Source organism: Saccostrea echinata, unplaced genomic scaffold (assembly GCF_033153115.1).
Source record: "Saccostrea echinata isolate AGI-Se365-2 ecotype Australia unplaced genomic scaffold, CSIRO_AGI_Sech_v1 ptg000081l, whole genome shotgun sequence".
Lineage (NCBI taxonomy): Eukaryota > Metazoa > Mollusca > Bivalvia > Ostreida > Ostreidae > Saccostrea > Saccostrea echinata.
The window spans coordinates 2,771,680-2,796,413 of record NW_026889830.1 but is presented as its reverse complement, the minus strand read 5'-3'; the positions used below and the strand labels follow the sequence as shown (position 1 = coordinate 2,796,413).

Sequence of the window (24,734 nt, the reverse complement as noted above, 5' to 3'; positions counted from 1 at the left end):
TATATAAACATATTGTCCAATCTGACTTCTGTAAAATGCAATTCTATTTAACAAAACCTTTTCAGAGTAATTTAAAAAAAAAAAACAACCCATATTTCCCGCACTAGACTTTCGTCTCACTATCTTAACATAGAATGCGGAAGGTACCAAGGCAAAAGTAGAGAGGATAGATTATGCGATGTTTGTAATACACGTGAAATAGAAGACGAATTCCATTTCATTCTTCAATGCCCTAGATATCTAAATTGAAGAAAAAAATATATAAATGAATATTATTACAAATTGCCAAGTACTTTTAAATTAATCCAATTGTTGGGTACCAACCGCATATCTACTTTGGTTGGTTTAGGGAAATATATTCATTATGCCCTAATATTACGTAACGAAGATCAATCAGGTTAACCTAATTTCTATCTGTGTAAGGTTTATATTTTCAGATGTCTGTACATTAAAACATCATTGCTATATACTGTATTATAACTTTGAATTATGATTATATTGTACTTCATTTGTTCATTATATATTATTGTATACTATAAATGAGTGGAACTGTGGGACTGAGGAACACTTGACCAGGGGTTTCACCCCCCAATTTAGGCTCACTGAGAGTCTTAAATTTTGTAATATATGTTATTATATGTTATTTTTGTAAACTGATGGGCTGTATTGCCCAAAGTTATATCCTGAATAAACTAATATACAACAACAACAAACAATGAAACCTTAGTCTAGATATATAATATGTTTGTCTCAGCCAGTGTGTTCCCTTGCGCCTGTCCAAATATTCATATGTACATGATTATTTGCATTTTATTTAAAAATAAATAAATAAATGAAGAATGTAGTAGGGGGAAAATGAAAAAAGAAAGAAACAAGGCGTGACGTTTCGTATTTATTATTAATTCATTTTCATTTCAAGATAATGAACAACGTTCTGAGCTATATTCATACAGCAAATATTCAAAGTTTTTAATCTGAGCACATTCAGAGATATATTTTGGACACGTTTGAAATCGAGCTGTAGAACACGGGATAGTTTTCAAAAGACAACATATAGTAATGCAGTAACAACGATCGATTTCCTGGATAGTAAATTTCTATTCTCTATCCGTATAACATCCCTGCGTACATCAAATCTAGCAATTTCCACAGGAAATGAACCATGCATAATTTTGAGGCGTGTTTTTACAATTATATACTTATAAATCCGAATTGTGTTGAAATACTCTACATAAATGTACCTTTTCTGACATGAACAGTATATATATGGCTGAGAGCGGGTCATAATATTTCATTTGCACGCCGTACATATAAAACATTTAAAAAAAAAAACATTATAAATATTAAAAAAACGTATTTGAGAGCTATTTTAACCCATTTTCCATGATTATTTTTTTTTTCACTGAATTGTGCAGAATTGTTTACATTTTCCTTGTCTTTAGGTCTTAAGGAAAATGATACACGCATCTTTGATGATAATTTTAAAAGAAAAAATCACCAAGACAAAATTTATTATCTGAAATTACTGTGATTTCTTAGCAAATTTGTATGAGTCGTAACTTTTTGATTGACGTGTGATATCATATATATAATGTTATAGTCAGACAAATGAGTCGCAAGTAAGGCTGCAATATATACAAGATACAAGATATTTTATTTACAAATCAAGGGAAAATGTGATATCTTGGCATGCAGTGCTGTATGTTTTCATTTATTGAAAAGTTTACACATTTCGTTTCTTAGATAAACCGTATGCTATTAGAGGCATCTTTTCTAAAAAATTTGGGTGGCCGTGAAAACGGCCGTTTGGTATATTTCAAAGTCGTACAGACTTTTTACTTGCTGGCTGACTTCTGGGTCTTCTTGGGGAGGAGTACGGCCTGGATGTTGGGCAGAACACCACCCTGGGCGATGGTCACGCCGGACAGGAGTTTGTTCAACTCCTCGTCGTTACGGATGGCCAGCTGCAGATGACGGGGGATGATTCTGGTCTTCTTGTTGTCGCGGGCGGCGTTGCCTGCCAACTCCAAAACTTCGGCGGCCAAGTATTCAAGAACGGCGGCCAAGTACACGGGGGCACCGGCTCCCACTCTCTCGGCGTAGTTGCCCTTCCTCAGCAGACGGTGGATACGACCCACGGGGAACTGAAGTCCGGCACGGGATGATCGGCTCTTGGCCTTTCCCTTCACTTTGCCTCCTTTACCACGTCCTGACATCTTTGATCTGTTAATAAGAGTAGTTGACGCTCAAGAAATGAAATCAACGAATAACTCACAACAGCCTTCGCGACCCTATTTAAACACGCGGGCGGATTGAAATGTGCAGCCAATCGGCGCGATCGTATTTCGTACACTTTGTCGCTCGCCGAACAACACTAGTTTTCTCGAGGGTCCGTAATGTACTTGCCCACCGTTATCCGTCCGTGCGATATAAAAGCAGCGCGGCGCGAGTCGACATTCATAGTTTTCAGTTTGTATACAACCTGTAAACATGCCACCCAAAGTTGGATCTAAAGGAGCTAAGAAAGCAGCCACCAAGGCCAAGGCCCAGAGAACTGGGGACAAGAAAAAACGCAGGAAGAGGAGGGAATCCTATGCCATTTACATCTACAAGGTGCTGAAACAGGTTCACCCAGACACTGGTGTTTCCAGCAAGGCCATGAGCATCATGAACTCTTTCGTCAACGACATCTTTGAGAGAATCGCTGCCGAGGCCTCCCGTCTCGCTCACTACAACAAGCGATCTACCATCACCAGCAGAGAGATCCAGACTGCTGTCCGTCTCCTTCTGCCCGGTGAATTGGCCAAGCACGCTGTCTCTGAGGGAACCAAGGCCGTCACCAAGTACACCAGCAGCAAGTAAACTGCAAACTTGCAGTCCAGAAAAAAATAAACGGCCCTTTTCAGGGCCACACAAATTTTTCGAAAAGATATCTTCATTACATCGTCGAGAAACGAAGTAGTTTGTTAAGTGTGTGTGTAGCTTATCTTATTATTGTAATTTTTCTTTAATATTAGATCTATCTAAGCCTATATATTTTTACTTTGCATTTCTTTCTATTTCCCTGATTTAGTCTGTTCTCCCTAATGATTTTAAATGTGTACAGTCTATGACTGGAAAAAATAAAAGTGTGCACACACACACACACACACACACACACCTTCAGAAAAATAAACCAACATGTGCATGCCCATCCTATTAAGTGTACATTAAATAATTACAGACAGTGAAATCCCACAAGGCCTTATAATAACACAACAGTGCATGTATGGTATACAAAAACTTAGTTCAGGCCTTCTAATTTATATAAAGGCATGTTATTTTAAGCCTAAAAGCAACACAGCCACACTTTTTCAAGTCAAATAAAAAAGAAAGCCAGCTAACAAGTGATTAGTGTAAAATGAGGGACCTAGGAGTTCAATGTTAAGCCACGATTAATTTAATTTCTCCCTCTCTCTCTCTCTCTCTCTCTCTCTCTCTCTCTCTCTCTCTCTCTCTCACTCATTTTGTTTTTTTTTTTTGTTTGTTTGTTTGTTTGGTTTTGTTTTTTTTTTTTTTTTGGAATGATTCTAGTTTTGGTTCTGTTGGTGCATATAATATTGATTTATAGCGTAACGAGTTGTGCATCTGAAATATGGGCAATCTAATATACAGGTTTTAGATGTAGACAAAGTGCATTAAGATTTTACTAGTATCATTTAACAGTACAAGCTATGAAATATTTACCATGTTCATTGTGGATATTGAACAACATCCCTTAAAATTCCCTAAGAAAAAGAAAATTCTTAGTTATTAATTTATGTAACAAAACAGTGAATATTGACTTATATAATATAGACTTTCAAATAATAAAGTTATTGTTGAGAACGATGATGTATACAAAAGTGAAATTTATCGCCTGGGTCTAGCTGATTCATACCGAGATGCGAATTCTCTTTGAAGAGGAGATGGGTGAACAAGACGTGCAGAATGCCTATATCTTCAGATAAATTATAATACAAAAATCATATTCAATTTGTGAATTTAGACAGTATTTAGAGTGAAGTTATCATTGTTGAAATTAATGAAATTATACACACACACACACACACATACATATATATATATATATATATATATATATATATATATATATATATATAATATATTGTATATATATATTATATATATATATATATATATATATATATATATATATATATATATATATATATATATATATGCATTCTTATTGATGGTTTTTTTTTTTTCTTTTTCCATATGTCATTGAAATATGTTAAGGTGAGATGTATAAAAACATAAATTCATTAACTTTCAAAACTTTTCTTAAATAACCTATTGAATCAGATATAATATTGTAATGATGGTATACTTCTATCAAGGAATGTGTGATGTTTTCAAACATAAAGATTATAGCAGATATCTTTATCACCAAAATATTGTAATTACATCTACCAACATCTCATTGAACATTTTGCATTGTGAATATCCTTTATTAAAAACATTACACATAAAGTACTGGAAATATGTACAATAAACATGTCATCCAATAAACTTCATCCCAAGAACTTGCATCTTCAAGTTGATTGAGTTTTTCATGTTTTGCAGATAAGATATTCAGAACAATCTCCTATAATAGTTAAGGTTTTGTTTTGTGCAAGTGTGTGTGTTTTGTTTGTTTTGCACAGCTCTGGAGCAAGATACATTCATTGCACACACTGCTAGTTATGGGACATATTTTGATATGAATGTTATTTATATGGTAATGGAATGATGAAATATAACATGCAACTATGAGTTGATACTTTATTCTGGAGATGAATGTTAAAAAAAAAAAAAATGTATGAACCCTTATTTTGTGTATTAAATTTTATTAACCTACTATTCATTTCATGTGATGCCGATGTTGGGACCCAAATGTTACAATGTGAATCATGAAACAATAACATAAAATCAGCTGTGTGAATTCATATTTTAATTGTTGATAGAGTTGAGTTTAAAGCAAAATCAAGGCATATAACAAGAAAGATAACTCTTGCTACCTTGTGCAGCACAATTTGACTGCAGAAGTTATGTAGCCTACACACAATGTTACATGTAAACATTGTGTTACAGGACTAGTATTTAGATATTCACCTCCCTCGACGTGTCTCACTCAGTATACTGTTACAGTATGCATGTTATTTATTACAATTGTAAGTTTTACCAGATTTAACGAAGCTTATGTCATTCAATCATAATTTGAATACTGTGTAAAGTATTTGCTCTGCCCTACCCTTTGTATAAATACTGAATGGGTAGCCGAATAATATGCTTTTTTTCCAGTGACTCAGACATTATGTAGAAATATGATTAAAAAAAAAAACCCACACACATTCGTTTCTTTTACACGTCTGCTCAGAGGCATCTTTTCTAAAAATTTGGGTGGCCGTGAAAACGGCCGTTTGTTGTTACGCTTGTAAGCGATGGTAGGGGGTATCTAACCACCGAATCCGTAAAGGGTACGTCCTTGTCTCTTCAGTGCATAGACAACGTCCATGGCTGTGACAGTCTTCCTCTTGGCGTGCTCTGTGTAGGTGACAGCATCACGAATGACGTTCTCAAGGAAAACTTTCAAGACACCACGGGTCTCCTCGTAGATGAGTCCAGAGATACGTTTGACTCCACCTCTGCGTGCAAGACGACGGATGGCGGGTTTGGTGATACCCTGGATGTTATCTCTCAGGACCTTCCTGTGACGCTTGGCGCCCCCCTTTCCAAGACCTTTTCCTCCTTTACCACGTCCAGACATAATTCAGTTCTCAGTAGATTAAACTTCTGAAATGACGCTAGACAGACGGGATAGCGATATATATAGCGCTGTTCGACGACGCGCTAGAGGCACTTGTATCTTGAAAACTTCGGCAGTGCAACGAAGGCACACAGTAAGGAACAGTCTGATTGGTTCCCGCTCTGCGCGCCTTGCTTGTTCTTGTTTACATTTTTTTTTTTTTTTCTATTGATGTACCCTTGAGCTGTTTCTAATCCTGTTATCTCAATTCAGTAGGTCAATATTTTAGAATGTTAAAATTTTATACCCATTTCTAATAAATTCGAATAAATATACATGGTTAGAACTACGTGCACAGTACCTGTATTTAAATCTGTGTTTTCTTTCTTTTTAAATGAATATATATATATTTTTTTTAATTTTATACCCATTTCTAATAAATTCGAATAAAAATACATGGTTAGAACTACGTGCGCAGTTCCTGTTTTTAAATCTGTGATTCCTTTCTTTTTAAATGAATATTTTTATCATTTATTTTCATTTGTACCTATTTTGGCACAATGCAAAAGGTTTTGCACGCAAGTATTAACCACTAACGAGGTTCTCACCTCTTTAATATGTCATTTGATTCAGTATTCATAAAGTAAACGTTTACTCTTTCTCTCTCTCTTGTGAAATTGATGGTATATACTGTGTATTTACATTGCCCACGACAGACACATGTGCAGCTCGTGCTGAACGAGATTCTGCTTTATTAGAATTACTATTTTCTTCTAATGGTTGTGCTTTTGGCATATGTTTGGATACGTGTTCGTAAATGATAACATGTTGTAGTAGCCGATACACTTTTATCTATAGTATTCCCTTTAACTGAAATAGTACAATATTATTGTTGAAATGAACAATGTCATTTACAAATTGTTATACTATCCATTGGCATACCTTTTTCTTATTATTGTAATAATTTCATACTTGTCTGTTAAGGACTCTAAATTAGAAAATAATTGTTCTGTTTTGTACGTTATAATTGCAAGTGTTTTATTCATTTTCGAATTGTCCGTGACATTCATTTTAAACTTATTGTTATAGTTTCGTCTTGTATATAAGTAATGATAGAGTGTAAGATGTCACAATTATGCCAGTATATAGGCTACTTAACACTCAATACGATCACATCTGTTGTTTTCTTGCATATGTATAAATAATAGTTTAGATGCGTTTATGCCAGTATATATGACACTTTCCTACTCCAAATTTGATCTAACATTTATCATGTGGCCTTGTGTTTTAATTTTGTGTATTACGTTTCTTGAGCGCTGTAACATGAAGGCATCTTTTCTAAATATTTTGGTGGCCGTGAAAACGGCCGTTTTGTGTTTTGTCTGAAACAAGAATATGTTTAAGCTCGTTCGCCACGGATACGTCTGGCAAGCTGGATGTCCTTTGGCATGATGGTTACTCTCTTAGCGTGGATAGCACACAAGTTAGTATCCTCAAAGAGTCCGACAAGGTAGGCCTCACTGGCTTCCTGGAGGGCCATGACGGCAGAGCTCTGGAAACGCAGATCGGTCTTGAAATCCTGAGCGATTTCACGGACAAGTCGCTGGAATGGGAGTTTCCTGATGAGCAATTCGGTGCTCTTCTGGTATCTCCTGATCTCACGGAGAGCGACAGTTCCTGGCCTGTATCTGTGAGGCTTCTTAACGCCACCGGTGGCTGGTGCGCTTTTACGGGCTGCCTTGGTAGCCAGCTGTTTTCGTGGGGCCTTGCCTCCAGTAGATTTTCTTGCAGTCTGCTTGGTACGTGCCACCTTCTCTGAGTTCAGATAAAATGAATGACGAGATCGTGTGTTTACTATAGTTTTATACGGTCCTGTGGCTCGTGAATATTTGATCAAACTTCGAAATCAGCGCGCACGAAGTAAGGATGTTTGCGATTGGTTCCGGAGTTAAGAAAGACGCCTTGTGATTAGTCGGGCACATTGTGCTTCGATTGGTCTTAGCTGGAATCATTTCAATCCACCTTTCTGCACAGATTTTGTACTTGGGTTTAAATCTAGGTTATTTGGTTAAAATTATATAATTCTGATAATAAGGATCCATTGAATGAAGAGATAAAAACAATCACAGTAATAATGTTAACAATCGTAATGATTTATCCCTTGTTTTTCTTTTGTTTTGTTTGTTTTTTTTTTTGTCATTTTATGTATCTATTTAATTGTTATTATTATTATTATTTTTTATTTTCTTTTATTTATCTGTAAGATTGTTGGATTTCAAAGCCTTCCCTAGTATACAAAGCCATGCAAATGTATAAATGTATAAAAGGATATTACCATATATTTATTTATTTTATTATTTTTTTTTAATTCTATATACATTGCCCAGTGTTTGGTGGGTGTCATAACACTTGTAAATCAGCCCAACATTGCTTTGCTCTCTTTAAGGACCTGATTTTTTTTTCTTTCATTGTGTTGTTTGTGTTTGTCTCATTTGATTTAAGATATTTCAAGAACTTATCTTGTCAACACATCAAGTCCTGTCAAAACAAGTCCGAAGGGTCAAAGAAATTTTAGCTCAAAAAAACTGATTCTGTAAATTAAAATATGTCAAAGTGATGTATCATGTAATAATAAGCACTGGTATGCAAGTGGTTTTGCTTTCAAGAATTCTTTGGTCATGTACGGGTTACACAGAAGTTGCATCAATAGTCACTACCTTACAAATTTATCTCAGAGTACCAGAGTATGTGCCATTTCATTTTGTGTATGGCTTGATAGTTAGGAAATAAAACAGACAAATTCAAAATATCTGATCATAAAACTTGTGTACTTAACACTGAATTTTGAACCAGTGTTTTTGTGTGATAAAATGGTCTATCATACTTCAAAATTTCATATACACACTTTCACATCCCCTGTTTATTGTCATTCATTTCAATTACTGACTTCGCTCCTCCATTATTAATGTTGTATGTGAGCATAACTTTTTTTTTTGGGGGGGGGGGGGAGAGGGGGAGATATCATTTTCCAATTTCTTGTACTTTAAAAATATTACTATGATCATATAATTTTACTTTACCCTTAGGCAGTGTTGTATTTCTAATACTTTAATTTTATTGATTTAGAAATCGCAACAAAATTTCCTAATTTTACATTTTCAGCACAGCCTTATTACAATGTGAGACAAAAAGAGAGAGGAGGGGGGGGGGGGGGGGGACAGAGGCAAACATGCAGACTTTTCATCAACGACTGTAATTGAGGTATCTTTTCTAAAAATGTGGGTAGCCCTGAAAAGGGCTTTTTTTTTTAAGTGGACAGTCTGTCTGGAATGCAAAGACTGCTTATTTCTTGGCGACTGCCTTCTTGGGAGTCTTGGTTTTCTTGGCTGCTGCCTTCTTGGGAGTCTTGGCTTTCTTGGGCTTAGCTGCTGCCTTCTTTGGAGACTTGGGGGCTGCCTTTTTCTTGGGGGACTTGGTCTTCTTGGGTCCGGCTGGTTTCTTGGCTGCTGTCTTCTTCTTGGGAGTCTTGGCCTTCTTCTCTCCGGCAGGCTTCTTGGGCTTGGCGGCGGCCTTCTTGGGCTTGGCTGCCTTGGGCTTGGCAACCTTTTTGGCTTTAGGTTTCTTCTCGGTCTTGGGTTTGTCTCCAAGTTTGAAGGAGCCACTAGCGCCAGTACCCTTTGCTTGCTTCAGAGCACCTTTCTTAACACCGTTCTTCAGGGCCATTTTCAGGTGGGCGTTGATAGAGTTTACATCGTTGCCCACTTTGTAGTTGGCCATGATGTACTTGAGAATGGCCTGTCTGGATGAGCCACCGCGTTCTTTCAGAGATGCAACGGCGGCGCTAATCATGTCAATGTACTTAGGATGTGCAGCAGGCACCTTAGGCTTTGCGGCCTTCTTCTTGGCTGGGGACTTTGCTGGTGCAGCAGTATCGGCCATGGCTACTTAGGAGAGTAAAACGACGACTTACTTCTCGGGAACAGTGAACACTGGAATACTTGGGTCACACGCACTTGCTGTTTTTGTTTACACTGAGCGCGGACCGCCTAGAAAACATCCAGTGTGTCGAGACGTACGTGTTTTTGTTCGTGCATGTGTGTTTCAATGTGGGTATTTGCATCCGCGCTGCAGCTCAACGAAGGGTCTCTATCACAAAATATGAGCATAGTCCCAACCTCTACATTCCTCTCTATCATTCTATCTATTTACATTTTTAGATTGTTCTCTTTGTAGTGTTCAAAATCAAGAAAATAGGCCTCCAAACTCGCATGTCTGAATTTCACGTTACGATTCAAGTTGAAAATTTTGCTTGAAAAGACAAATTTCAGTGATGATTTATCTTAAACTTTTCCTAGACACGTTTAAAAATGCCAACTGGATCTCTCCGTCCTGTGAATATCCTCAGTTTGCCCTAAAACTGTGAGAAACCCACACAGACTCTGTATTGTATCATACCTTCCTATTTAGGCAGTATAGAAGTGCAACCGACAGATTGAAAATAATGAAATTTAAACTATTTTTCACAATTAATTTATTTATATTTTGAATTTTTCTGTTTAAATCTGTTTGTTTTGATGTTCGCAGATGACACCGTAATATTCGCTAACTCACCCGAAGAATTACAGTATATGCTTGACGCGTTACATGGATATGTTACCTCGTGGAATTTGACTGTTAACACTGAAAAAAAAAACCCCAAAATTTTAGTATTCAGAAAAGGAGGATGCGTAAATTTTTCATGGACATATAACAATGAAATTTTGGAAATTGTCGACTCTTTTAATTACCTAGGATTATATTTAAATTATAACGGTAAATTCAATGGTACGCAAAAGAAATTAGCTGAACAAGGTCAAAAAGCACTATCTGGTTTAAACCGTAATATACAGAAATTTGAATTCAACGTCGAAAGCCGATGTCAACTCTTTGATACATATGTTGGAAGTGTTATCTCGTATGGAAGCGAAATCTGGGGTTTTCATAAATCTCCGGAAATTGAAAGACTGCATTTATCCTTTTGTAAAATTACCCTCGGTGTTAGGCGCAATGTATGCAATTATATGATTTATAGAGAATTGGGACGATATCCACTTATTATACAAAGGAAATTGAAAATTATGAAATTCTGGTGTAAATTATTAAAAACAGAAAACTGCATTTAAAAATCTTCTTATGAATACCTGCGATATGATGCAGAAAATGGGTCGGGAACAAGTATAAACTGGGCGCCTGATGTAAAACTTGAACTATTTAGATTGGGTCTGGGAGAATTTTGGATAAAACAGCAAGCAATAAACTTTGCTCATTTTATGCACGTGTATAAAAATAGAATCCTAGATATATACCTCCAAGAGTGCACTGCATTTATGGATAATTCGTCAAAATGCTTTCTATATAAACATATTGTCCAATCTGACTTCTGTAAAATGCAATTCTATTTAACAAAACCTTTTCAGAGTAATTTAAAAAAAAAAAACAACCCATATTTCCCGCACTAGACTTTCGTCTCACTATCTTAACATAGAATGCGGAAGGTACCAAGGCAAAAGTAGAGAGGATAGATTATGCGATGTTTGTAATACACGTGAAATAGAAGACGAATTCCATTTCATTCTTCAATGCCCTAGATATCTAAATTGAAGAAAAAAATATATAAATGAATATTATTACAAATTGCCAAGTACTTTTAAATTAATCCAATTGTTGGGTACCAACCGCATATCTACTTTGGTTGGTTTAGGGAAATATATTCATTATGCCCTAATATTACGTAACGAAGATCAATCAGGTTAACCTAATTTCTATCTGTGTAAGGTTTATATTTTCAGATGTCTGTACATTAAAACATCATTGCTATATACTGTATTATAACTTTGAATTATGATTATATTGTACTTCATTTGTTCATTATATATTATTGTATACTATAAATGAGTGGAACTGTGGGACTGAGGAACACTTGACCAGGGGTTTCACCCCCCAATTTAGGCTCACTGAGAGTCTTAAATTTTGTAATATATGTTATTATATGTTATTTTTGTAAACTGATGGGCTGTATTGCCCAAAGTTATATCCTGAATAAACTAATATACAACAACAACAAACAATGAAACCTTAGTCTAGATATATAATATGTTTGTCTCAGCCAGTGTGTTCCCTTGCGCCTGTCCAAATATTCATATGTACATGATTATTTGCATTTTATTTAAAAATAAATAAATAAATGAAGAATGTAGTAGGGGGAAAATGAAAAAAGAAAGAAACAAGGCGTGACGTTTCGTATTTATTATTAATTCATTTTCATTTCAAGATAATGAACAACGTTCTGAGCTATATTCATACAGCAAATATTCAAAGTTTTTAATCTGAGCACATTCAGAGATATATTTTGGACACGTTTGAAATCGAGCTGTAGAACACGGGATAGTTTTCAAAAGACAACATATAGTAATGCAGTAACAACGATCGATTTCCTGGATAGTAAATTTCTATTCTCTATCCGTATAACATCCCTGCGTACATCAAATCTAGCAATTTCCACAGGAAATGAACCATGCATAATTTTGAGGCGTGTTTTTACAATTATATACTTATAAATCCGAATTGTGTTGAAATACTCTACATAAATGTACCTTTTCTGACATGAACAGTATATATATGGCTGAGAGCGGGTCATAATATTTCATTTGCACGCCCTACATATAAAACATTTAAAAAAAAAACATTATAAATATTAAAAAAACTTATTTGAGAGCTATTTTAACCCATTTTCCATGATTATTTTTTTTTTCACTGAATTGTGCAGAATTGTTTACATTTTCCTTGTCTTTAGGTCTTAAGGAAAATGATACACGCATCTTTGATGATAATTTTAAAAGAAAAAATCACCAAGACAAAATTTATTATCTGAAATTACTGTGATTTCTTAGCAAATTTGTATGAGTCGTAACTTTTTGATTGACGTGTGATATCATATATATAATGTTATAGTCAGACAAATGAGTCGCAAGTAAGGCTGCAATATATACAAGATACAAGATATTTTATTTACAAATCAAGGGCCACCAAGGCCAAGGCCCAGAGAACTGGGGACAAGAAAAAACGCAGGAAGAGGAGGGAATCCTATGCCATTTACATCTACAAGGTGCTGAAACAGGTTCACCCAGACACTGGTGTTTCCAGCAAGGCCATGAGCATCATGAACTCTTTCGTCAACGACATCTTTGAGAGAATCGCTGCCGAGGCCTCCCGTCTCGCTCACTACAACAAGCGATCTACCATCACCAGCAGAGAGATCCAGACTGCTGTCCGTCTCCTTCTGCCCGGTGAATTGGCCAAGCACGCTGTCTCTGAGGGAACCAAGGCCGTCACCAAGTACACCAGCAGCAAGTAAACTGCAAACTTGCAGTCCAGAAAAAAATAAACGGCCCTTTTCAGGGCCACACAAATTTTTCGAAAAGATATCTTCATTACATCGTCGAGAAACGAAGTAGTTTGTTAAGTGTGTGTGTAGCTTATCTTATTATTGTAATTTTTCTTTAATATTAGATCTATCTAAGCCTATATATTTTTACTTCGCATTTCTTTCTATTTCCCTGATTTAGTCTGTTCTCCCTAATGATTTTAAATGTGTACAGTCTATGACTGGAAAAAATAAAAGTGTGCACACACACACACACACCCTCACACACACTATGTGTGTTTGTAAACCCTGTCAATTGGACACGTGCTTTAGACGGCACACGTTTAAATGAACACGGAAAAATCCAAATGAACACGAAATGGTGGTGTTCAGTTGGATTTTATCATAAATCAACTGGAAAATGTCCTAGGATGCATCCCATTTCAAAAAAATGAAGTGTTAATTTGACCGGATGCATGAGATCTGTGTAATGAGTGTGTATAAGATGACCACGGATCCATCATTTTTTCTTCTCGGCGAGACTTACACACATTGCGAGTGCGCATGCTCGTTACATCAAATGACGTCGTAAATGACATCATAATACAGTACCCGTTTCACACTTAGTCATGTACATGAGGATGAAGTAAACTTTGTAAAAGGTAAGTAAAAAATCTGTAAATAAATAAATGAAAAATTTTATGTATTAAATATGGCCTATGAATTAATGAGTAAAGATATGTGTCCATTATGACATTACGGCATTATTGTCTACTCAATATTTTTCCTACGGTATGTATACATGTATATGCTGTATAGTTACAATGTGCATCGTTGCATGATTGCAGTATAAATGGTTTTAACCAATATACTAAAAGTTATTATTATTAATGTTAGTAAAAACATAAAGAAATTTTTTTCTATATCTACATGTATGTCTCCGGGAAAATAAACACGTTCCGTATTGGCATTTGTTGTACTCGCGGAGAGAAACTATTTCTGCATCTAATATTTCAATTTTATTGAGTCAACGTTGATCTTTTGCAATGTGTAGCAAAATATATTGTCAAAAATTTTAAATGTTTTCTTGCGTTTCGCATCTTGTTTATGTGTCATGTCAAGTTCGAAGGTTTCGTATTAAAAACGAAAGTAGAGTCGGTCACGCCATGTGTTATGGGCAGGGGAAACGTTCAGTCTGCCTGGGTTATATATAGGTACGTGGGCTACTAAAATCATTGTTAATATTGTGTACACATTAAGCTGTCAACTAAAAAAACACATGTACTTCTGAGGCGTGAATATTAGAAATAATTTCTGCACATTTAAATTATGAAAGGGGAGGGGGGGGCAGCTGTTTACTTCTCCCAGGGACATAATGATATAATTGTTAAGCATGTATAGGTCCCTGCGTCAACGTGATCTTCTAGCCCTGACAAACTGAAGATATAGTGCAGCTTATAATATAAGTTGATATTTATGTCAAAGACATGCTGTGCATTTAGACAGTGACATGCCCTAATTTTAATGTACAAAGATTTCAAAGTATGAGAATTTAAAGATTGATACTTGTCATTTTATTGACATGCACTCATTATTGCATACAGACAATTTTGAGAGAATATGTAAATATAGCTGTGACAGGGACCTATATACTAGTATATAGGTCCCTGACTGTGATGATTCATGAAAATGATGCGACTTCTACTAAGTTACAGTCATTAGAGAATATTTTCCTATTTATTTATCATCCTGGAATTCATGTTTTAAAACTGATGTTATTATTATTATAATACATTTCAGGTAGATTCATTGATTTCGGATCAGAAAATTATCAATGTTCATGGATTCCCAGAACACAGCAGGGAGAAGTTTATGGTATGAATGCAATTATATAATATTCATTCATTTAATAGTATAATTAATTTAAGCTACATGTCAGGAAAAAAACAAACACTACCTGAAGTTCTAATGATCTGAGTTCATGTTCATGATAATGTGTTTGTGTATCAGCATGATCTGTATACCTTTTCCTGCATTGTTTCATACTACAGTCATGAATCAGTGTTTTACATGTAATATTTATTTACCTTAATGACAGTCTGTTGGCCCAAGACCGGCAAATATTTGGGAGGATCAATAAATTTAAAATTAAGTCTGTATGTTATCAGTTAATTGTGCCAGTATAAAAAAATTAAAGGTTCAGTTTAAAGGACAAAGATGGAACTTCACCAGTGATACATGTAGTCCAGATAAAAAGTAAAATAAAATTATTTAAATGGGATATTAAAAAAAAAGATGTTTGCAACTGACAGTCATACCAATAATTTTCATTATTTAGCTATTTTCCATAATAAACAGGACAGATAATTAATACTACACCATTGGCCATTGTTGTCATTGGGGTATACCATGTAATGTATTAATATATTAAACAAATAAGAACTACTATAAATTCTCTTTTATTGTGTGCACACTTTTATTTTCAGCAAAACAAAAAAACAAAAACAAAAAAAAACAAAACAAAACAAAAAAAAAAACAAAAAAACAAAGAAGGAGGGATACACACTTATACATGTATTTATTGGGGTATAATGCAACCACTGAAATTCAAAATGAAGAGATTTACTTCCATTCAGGGATTTAAAAAAAAAAAATAAATGAAAATTAAGATTTTCCAAATGCAGAGAATACAAGTATGTTATATGGAATTATGATTGAACATTTACAAATATTCAAAATCCTTCAAAAGTTTTCTGTCATCAAGGGTGTACATCATAGAGACATAAATAACAGAGATTTGCAGCTGTTTGAAATCTTGCAGTTTTTTTAAACTCACTCCCACTCTAACATGAGGCACTGGAAAATGCAGGGAAAAGTAATTTTTGTTTTTTTTTTTTGAATATGGGATTAATTATGCATAAATTAGTGAAGCTAACATTGGCATTATGTAAAACTGGATCTATTAGCAATTACCGATAGAATAAAAAAATCAAAAATTTCAACAGGTTTTATGATTTTTCCCCTCAAAGTAATAAAAAATGTAATCACACTAGATGACTCTGCTCACTTATTTACATTATCAATAGAAAGGCCAGAGAAGCTACATTTTATATATATACATGCATATATATATATACAATACATGTATATGCTTTTAAAGCAGAAACATTCCTTTATTTCGACAGTTGTTCATTGTTAACCATATTTGTTAACATTATCTATTCAACGAAATTAAATCCCACATGAAATTTTACATTTCAGTATAATGAGTAGGGTTACATTCGTAACAACGAAATTTAATGCCCACAAAACCTTCTCAGATAACAAATAACAAAATTTTATCCCCACGAAAATTTGTGCTTCTACAGTATATAATCAACACCTTAATGCGAGTAAAACTTACAGCAGATGCATTTAGTATTTTTAAGTGCAGTGACTGGAAAAGCACAGTAATTACCCAGACCAAAGTCAACTTAAATCATTATTTAGTGTTAAGGAACAAGTTGTTTGTAAGTGTATTAAAAATACTAAACAAGACAATAAAAGACAAGACAATAACAACAAAAAATATAAGGGGCCTCATAATCTTTTAGAGGGAATCATTATTAATTAATGTTTGATATCGATTGACTGGCAGACCCTGTAAACCTGAGTGATCAATTATGTTAAGAGAAGTTTGTTAATAAAGAGTATCTGTTACCACTTTAACCAGATATTAAAATTTCATTTAAAAGGTAAACATGTTGTTGATAGTGAACAAGTCTGTGTGCCAAGAATATTATATGTAATTTCAAATGAACAAGAAATGTTATCATCTGTGTATTACTTAGATTGCATAAATTAAGCTCTCTGTATATATTTTTTGATGGAATTAGAAGAAATCTGAAAGATTGTAACCCCTTCCCAATTTTTTACCCTCCATGATTATTTTAATTTCAGTTTTCACATACAAATCAATTACACTCTATGTCAATTTTAAATTATATTCCACTTGAATATACTGTACACCAAAGAGCTCTGATTTTATGGTATTTTATGGAGATAGAGACTAATTCGCCCTGGGGTCTAAATCAAATTTAATAAATCTATTGAAATCCTAGCAGTCTGTTATTGAATTTTAGTTAATGCAAGCATTCTTAACAATTGAATAAGAAAATCATATTATATAAAGGCATACATAATGAGCTAATCAGATCTACTTTACTTTCTTGAATTTCAACATGTTCAGCATAGGGTACATTACACCCTAAGAAAAATATTCAAAGACATTAAAGTATTGATGAACAGAAATCTCTACACATTGTTTATTTAAGTGAGAAAACACATGCAAATAAAGTATTCAATTTATTTATCTTGGACTAAAAACATTTTTGATTTAGTGTATAGAGGGTCCTTAACAGTCCTTTAATTGTCTTTAGTCTAATCGGGATCGGTATTCAACTTAACATTCACTTTCATTTTAATCATGCGAATGTGATTTTGACAGCTGAAAAGAATATGTATTAACTGGTTGTGAAACTTTGTTGAGGGTGTACAGTATGAGATATGTACATTTTATGTCGTCTTCACAAGGAGGGTTTAATTCGAATTGAACGTAAGTTAATACAAATTAAATTTGAACCACATTCACATGGAGAATTTATGCAAATAAGTTAATTCAAATTAATTTACTGCGCATCAAATTTCTTTGCATTAACTCCGTGTGAACACTAAGCAATAATTAGAATTAAATTTTGATGCATGCGTAATATAGCACGATTACATGTAAGCCACATGCCATATGTTTGTGGTCAGGTACATTATTTACATGATTAAATACAATGAAACAAATGAAAGCCACCAGTCCTCCTCAATGTTTGGAAATATAGGATTTTTCTTAATATGATGACCTGAAGTTGAAAATACACTGTTTTATAAATAACTATATTTTGTATTTCCTGTCCTATACATACTAACGCTACATTACTAGATATATTATGTATAATGATATACTGATGATGCTTTATCAATGGATAGTAATTATTCATTTTTATTCCTACATTAACTTATTCAGGTGTGACCGGTTAACAGAGGATGCTTACTCCTCCTAGACATCTGATCCCACCTCTGGAATTTCCAGAGGGTCCTTGTTTTTTGCCAGGCACTTCACAGATTTGTATTGCTTATAGATTTTCTTAGATTGATCACTATTCATTATATTTAATTTTTTTCATTCACATGTGTATCTCTTTGAACTCAAAATTGAAGACACCACAGAGGCTTATACATCTGTTTCATATTTGAATATTTTACTAAAGACATTAATGGCAAGGTAACAATTAAACTTTATGATAAACACGTAACTTTAATTTTTCTATTATTAACTTCTCTTACTTATGTAGCATTATCACCTGCATATGGAGTTTAAGTCTCCCATTTGATTCAAAGGGCAAGAGCATGTGTACCAAGTACAAACAATAACTAAAATGAGGCAAGCTATTGGCAAATAAGTTGATGATACAGGTATAGCCAACATTTTGCAAATTCTGTGTTTGTTACAATGACCTTGTTAACAAATACAGTCTACAGATAAGTCAAGTGTTTACTGATGTTTTCATACAGAAATTGTTAGGCTGTTATTTTCATACTGAAGTGTCTACAGATTTATCCATTCACCCTATTATGACAAGGAGCTCACAGCAGGTGTAACTAGTTGACAGGGGATGCTTATTCCTCCATTATAACTCATCCCACCTCTTTTGAGCTTGAATACTGTTTGTAATCTTGATATTTCATTAAAGGTCTTCAACATTCTAATAGATGGGAATCACTTTATCTTTTCAGTTATGAACATTTCTTAGCAACAAACCCTGTAAGAAGAAGGACGTCTGTTCTACAGCTTGTGTTGGATTATAGAACACATGATATCAACCAAGTTTAAAGGAAGCATGTATAGCCACATTAGAAAGATTTAAGGATTGTGAGAAACCAAATATGACAAATCAGAATAACTTCCATGGGAGTGTGAAAAAAAAGAATAGTAGAGTGTAATCCTCAGGACTTTCTTCAGACTTCCATAAAGTCAGGAAATACTGTTGAACTGACAAAATTAACAAAAATCATGATTGTCAAAAATTCAAGGAAGATGTGCAAGTTAAGACTAAGACGGATTTTAGGAGTTTTGATGACAAAGAATCAACCTTTGGAAATATGGCTTTAAACTTGGATCTCTTTATTGGTAATTGAATTAAACATTTATCTTGATTGTTAATAACCTAACAATTATGATTACTACCATTTAATTTTAACTAATTTTTACATGTAGTTTCTCTCATTGATTTTTTTAAATACATATATTTTCAATTTTCATGAAAGCTAAAGGACAAGGTGCATGTATGACTTTACACCCCTTCCCTCTTTTTGAGTTTTTAGCTCACCTGAGATGAAAGCTCAAATGAGCTTTTCTGATCACATGTCTGTCCGTCCATCTGTAAACTTTTCACATTTTCAACTTCTTCTCAAGAACCACTTGGCCAAATTTAAGCAAAGTACAAAACATTCTTGAGTAAAGGGGATTCTAACTTGTTAAAATGAAGGGCCAATTTCCCTTCCAAGGGGAGATCATCAGGAAAATGCAAATAGGGTGGGGTCATTGTAACATCTTTTTTCAAGAAGCAATGAGACAGAAAAGCTGAAACTTATATGGAAGCTTCCTGAGGTAGTGTAGATTCTAGATTATTTAAATCTTGCCACTGGGGGGGGGGGGGGGGGCACAATACTTACTTACTTATAGGAAAAATCTTTAGATATCTCCTTCTCAAGAACCACTGTGGCAGAAAAGCTGAAACTTATATAAATGCTGCCTAAGGAATTGTAGATGATGAATTGTTCAGATCATGGCCCCTGGGGGTAAGGTGAGGCCTCAATAGGGAATGGATGTTTTACATTGAAATATATAGGAAAAAAAAATCTTTAAAAATCTTCTTCTCAAGACTACTGGACTAGTAAAGATAAAATGTAGTTGAAAGCTTCCTGAGGTAGTGTAGATTGTAAATTGTTCAAAACATGTCCCCCGGGGGTAGGGTGGGGCACAATAGGGGATCAAACTTTTACATTGAAATATATAGGAAAAAAATTTAAATATCTTCTTCTCAAGAAATATTGGACTAGAAAAGATGAAAATTAGGTGCAAGCTTTCTGGGGCACAATATAGGGATTATATTGGGTAAATCTTTAAAACGCTTAATTCTTCTCAAGAACAACAAAGCCATGATGAATCATATTAATGTGGAAGCATCCTCTGGTAGCGTAGATTCATTTTTTTTAACAAATAATGGCCACTATATATATGATGGGGCCACAAAATACAATCAAAATTTTACATAGAAATACATGTATATTGGGGGAAAACCTGTTGCAGAACAGCAGGGCCAAAGTGACTCAGGTGAGTGTTGTGGCACATAGGCCTCTTGTTTTGTTGTCAGCCCCTAGCTTTGCTTTGAATCTAATCTCATAAATGCTTTCTCATTCAAAAATTACAAAGTCTAGAGTAAAGATTCATTGAGTTAAAAGTGGGGATGAGTATCGAAATGCAAAAAAAAAATTAATCATGACAATATTTTGACTTAATTGTGTTTTATGATATATATTGATGCATATCACTTTTTTTTTTACTTCTGTTCTACGTGTTCTACTGTAGAATATAAAAAATCATAAAAGTTTTCACTGTAAAATTGTTAGGAATAAATGCATTCTTCAATCATTATGAAATAAGGTTTGTTTATAAGGCCAAATAAAAAAATATGTGTGGTTCCGGTTACCCGACCTTCCCTATTTTATACCCCCGACCCTAACTTTTTTTTTGGCAATTTTCATATTTTTTCCGGAATTTTGATTTCCATCAATGGCTCCAGTTTAAGTTTTAGTTTCAGCAATGACGGCCTCCTTGCAAAACATATTGCAAGTGTTTAATAGTGTTAAATCCAAAGCAAGCTAGCATATAGGTGTCCCCGACCAATATTGACTAGTATATTATCACACCACATCTAAATGCCATTTGCAAAGCAGTGATAGGTATTATTTAGAAAAAAATTAAGAAAATCATTTTGTTAAAAAAAAAAAAATTTAAAAAAAATCCCTACCTACCTACCTACCCTAATTTTTTTGGAAGTGTAAGCGGAACCACACATATTTTTTTGTTTGGCCTAAATATAATTTATAGAATAATTAATACAAAATTCTATATCTCAAAACAAAAACAAACAAAAAAAAAAACCAAAAAAAACAAATTACATTTTGTAAAGTACAATGTACTTTACGATGACTTGAATTCTTTTCTAATTTTTAAATTGACAAATAAAAAAAAGAGTTAAGATAATTTATTGCTTTTAACTGGAAACCAACTTCAGTTGAAAGGTATCTCCATACATGTATTATTAACTGGTATAACAATACACCCCTAATTAAAAGACTATGTGTGACAAATAAAGGACATATAGATTTAATGAATTTATAATTGCAATAAAATCATTAAATACTTTTAGATAAAATCTGTTAAAAGCAGACATGTCAGTTAATTTTGTAAATTTAACCGATAAGAGGGATATGCTGAAGACATTAAGTGTATATGTAGACAACATATTTAAACAAGAGTACATGTTTCAAGGAACACATGTGTCACCTGCTTTGTAGTTTCATTTCAGGTGTAAACAAATCTATGAGTGCATGGTCAGCTTTTTACTTAATTACTATATATAAAGTATGATAAACTGATAGTTCATGCATTTGCCTGTAAAAAAAAAAAGACGTACATGGATTAAGTATACGACTGCAATAGAATCTGACAATCAAAGAAAATATGGTTCCTTAACCCTCAAAGACATGTCAAATAAACATTTAAATTTGAATTTATTAGAAATAACTATTTATCATTTTATTAATTGTTTCCAACAATCCTCCAAAAGATTTCAGTCTGTCTTTACTGCAACCATTGTCAGTCTTCACGATCCATTGTTGAATACTGATCCCGATGTATTTTTATGGTATTTTGAATACATGTATAAGTTTGTGTGGTATCAGAATATTATACAGTTTCAAAGTACTTTTTCATGAGCTAAACATGTTTCCAATAAGCATTCAAAAGAGATTTCAGTCTATCTTTACCATGTGTTTACTGCAAATCTTAGTCTACATGATCCATTGTGAAATACCCATCATGATTTATTTTCATAGTATTTGAATATATTAAAGTTTGTCTGGTAACTGAATATCATAGCCGGTTTCAAAGTACATAATCATGAGATCATGAACATATATTAATGCTAATTATCTAAACCCTGCCTCTCAAAATTCAATATTCATAAGTTTAATTAACTGCCCAAGATATTTTTTGCAAATTAGGTCAAATGTCAAGGTCAAGTGGATTGTAATGCTGATATTTTTTATATTGCCTTATGACAAATAGTATACATGCTAAATAGCATAGACTTACCTCTTAAATGTCAAATATATGTTGTATATCAGCACTATGAACTATTTTAAAGGTCAAGGTCAAAGGTCACAAGGTCGGTACCTCCATGATAATTTACAAAAGCTGTAGTGCCAAGCAATGTATGTGCAAAATATCAAATCCATACCTCTAACAGTTCTTGAGATATAGGGTGTGACAGACAGACGGACAGCTAGACACAGACAGATGCTTGGTAAAGTGATCCCTCAGTGCCAATCTGCAGGCGACACCGAATAGTGAATGAATTCTAGCAATGGACAGGCTTTCTACAGCGCAGTGTATAAATGTGAAAACTTCCTACACACAATATTGTCATTAAAAAGCCCCTGCAACCTTTACATCTAATATTCTTGATAATTACTTTCTTCAAATTTTAAGTATGGCTCCGTGTAAAAATCATGCAGGGGGTGATACATGGGGGGTTTCAGAATTTTTTCAAACTTTGCATGTTGGTAGAGTATGCTAAGATACTACAAAAAATAAAATGATTTTTTATCAATTCTGTGTCTGGTTGCCATGGCAACAGTTAAACTGTTTTCGGTAAAATATGGCTGAAATTTCCTCTAAAAATAGGCAAAAATATCAATATTTCATATGAAATTAAAAGAAAATCAGACAATAAATCACATTTTTGTTTATTTCTCATTCAAATACAGCTCAAATAGTAACTTTTCATAATTAATCAAAATATTTCCATGTCCAGTAAAATGTTCTAATTTTAAGCTGAAAAGGGGAGATAATCCATATTGACAAAAACAGCAAAATATCAATTTTTTGAGGATTTTCAGCTATCAAAAAATTAAAAAACCCTACAGCCAAACCAAAAGGCCATGCTAGTTTCATAGACACCATACCCTATAGCAAATAAAATAATTAAAACATTTTTGTGCAAATGATTATTATTTTCCCAAATTGATTGACGAGTTTCATAAATAAAATGGCAATTTCCCTTTTTTTGTCACAGTACAATATATGCCATACATGTATATGTATGCATGTAAAAGGAAATTGACATTTCAACACAATTTCTTTACATTTCCAAACTCAAATACAACACAATTATTTACTTATCTTAATTAATCTAAATATTTTCATGACCTGTAAGATGTTCCAATTTAAAGCTGAAAAGGGAGATAATCCATATTGACAAAAACAGCAAAATATCAATTTTTTGAGGATTTTCAGCTATCAAAAAATTAAAAAACCCTACAGCCAAACCAAAAGGTCATGCTAATTTCATAGATACCATACCCTATAGCAAATAAAATAATAAAAACATTTTTGTGCAAATGATTATTATTTTCCCAAAACGATTGATGAGTTTCATATAAAAAATGGCAATTTCCCTTTTTTTGTCACAGTACAATAAATATGCCCTATACACATATCATGAATATATAACGGGTATGCATGTAAGAATAAATTGACATTTCAAAAAAAATTCTCAATTTTCCAATTTGAAATACAACACAATTTTACTTTTCATTTAATCAAAATATTTTCATGACCAGTAAAATGTTCTAATTTTAAGCTGAAAAGGGAGATAATCCATATTTACAAAAACAGTATCATATCCCATTTTTGAGGTTTTTTTCAGCCTAAAATTTTTTTTTAAAGTCCAACAGCCAAATCAAAAGCTCATGCTTGTTTTGTACACACCATACCCTATGGGTATGATACATATGGTATTATACAAAAATTGAAATTACATTTATTTATTTATTTTTGGGGGGGGGGGGGGGTTAATATATTGATCCAACAATCATCAAGGGACAATATTTACTTCCTTCTTTAGGATCGGTGAATGCATACATCTAGGCAAGCCAAACCATTATAATGACCTCAAAAACAGAAATAATTGTATAATATACAACTTGACTTTTATTTTAATGATAATATGAAAATCATTTTATGTTTCCCTCTTGGTTACACCTTTCAATATACACCACAAGAATTTTGACCAAATTTTAACTGCATGCAATTGCATGTATTAATTAAATGAATGATGTTTTTTTTACACATCATTACCAAGTCATCTGCTTGTTTTCCATTCAATTTTACCAGTTTACCACACA

General features: G+C 33.6%; 6 protein-coding genes and 1 long non-coding RNA gene across 7 annotated transcripts; 3 read left to right on the top strand and 4 right to left on the bottom strand.

Annotated features, from left to right (window-relative positions):
• Positions 1–1,815: 1,815 nt before the first annotated feature.
• Positions 1,816–2,229, bottom strand: LOC133176720 (histone H2A-like). The gene has a single exon (XM_061311794.1). It carries the CDS (start codon positions 2,214–2,216, stop codon positions 1,836–1,838), a length of 381 nt encoding a protein of 126 aa, XP_061167778.1. The 5' UTR covers positions 2,217–2,229; the 3' UTR covers positions 1,816–1,835.
• Positions 2,230–2,472: 243 nt separating this feature from the next.
• LOC133176722 (histone H2B) lies at positions 2,473–2,952 on the top strand. Its single transcript, XM_061311795.1, has one exon. The coding sequence runs from the start codon at positions 2,491–2,493 to the stop codon at positions 2,860–2,862; it is 372 nt and encodes a 123-aa protein (XP_061167779.1). The 5' UTR covers positions 2,473–2,490; the 3' UTR covers positions 2,863–2,952.
• Positions 2,953–5,479: 2,527 nt separating this feature from the next.
• Positions 5,480–5,791, bottom strand: LOC133176778 (histone H4). Its single transcript, XM_061311849.1, has one exon. The coding sequence runs from the start codon at positions 5,789–5,791 to the stop codon at positions 5,480–5,482; it is 312 nt and encodes a 103-aa protein (XP_061167833.1).
• Positions 5,792–7,102: 1,311 nt separating this feature from the next.
• LOC133176777 (histone H3-like) lies at positions 7,103–8,730 on the bottom strand. Its single transcript, XM_061311848.1, has 2 exons — positions 8,718–8,730; positions 7,103–7,624 (listed from the first exon to the last, which is right to left on the bottom strand). Exons 1-2 carry the CDS (start codon positions 8,728–8,730, stop codon positions 7,170–7,172), a joined length of 468 nt encoding a protein of 155 aa, XP_061167832.1. The 3' UTR covers positions 7,103–7,169.
• A 382-nt stretch (positions 8,731–9,112) lies between these two features.
• On the bottom strand, positions 9,113–9,771 carry LOC133176786 (histone H1-delta-like). The gene has a single exon (XM_061311854.1). It carries the CDS (start codon positions 9,707–9,709, stop codon positions 9,113–9,115), a length of 597 nt encoding a protein of 198 aa, XP_061167838.1. The 5' UTR covers positions 9,710–9,771.
• A 2,449-nt stretch (positions 9,772–12,220) lies between these two features.
• LOC133176776 (histone H2B-like) lies at positions 12,221–13,253 on the top strand. The gene is made up of 2 exons (XM_061311846.1): positions 12,221–12,225; positions 12,830–13,253. Exons 1-2 carry the CDS (start codon positions 12,221–12,223, stop codon positions 13,161–13,163), a joined length of 339 nt encoding a protein of 112 aa, XP_061167830.1. The 3' UTR covers positions 13,164–13,253.
• A 1,096-nt stretch (positions 13,254–14,349) lies between these two features.
• On the top strand, positions 14,350–19,055 carry LOC133176814 (uncharacterized). The gene is made up of 3 exons (XR_009719554.1): positions 14,350–14,386; positions 14,973–15,047; positions 18,996–19,055. It is a non-coding gene; the product is annotated as an uncharacterized LOC133176814 (long non-coding RNA).
• Positions 19,056–24,734: the final 5,679 nt, after the last annotated feature.

Excerpts from the sequence above, each read along its gene's own strand:
- LOC133176778 (XM_061311849.1), bottom strand. The coding sequence starts at position 5,791 with ATGTCTGGACGTGGTAAAGGAGGAAAAGGTCTTGGAAAGGGGGGCGCC.
- LOC133176720 (XM_061311794.1), bottom strand. The coding sequence starts at position 2,216 with ATGTCAGGACGTGGTAAAGGAGGCAAAGTGAAGGGAAAGGCCAAGAGC.
- LOC133176722 (XM_061311795.1), top strand. The coding sequence starts at position 2,491 with ATGCCACCCAAAGTTGGATCTAAAGGAGCTAAGAAAGCAGCCACCAAG.
- LOC133176786 (XM_061311854.1), bottom strand. The coding sequence starts at position 9,709 with ATGGCCGATACTGCTGCACCAGCAAAGTCCCCAGCCAAGAAGAAGGCC.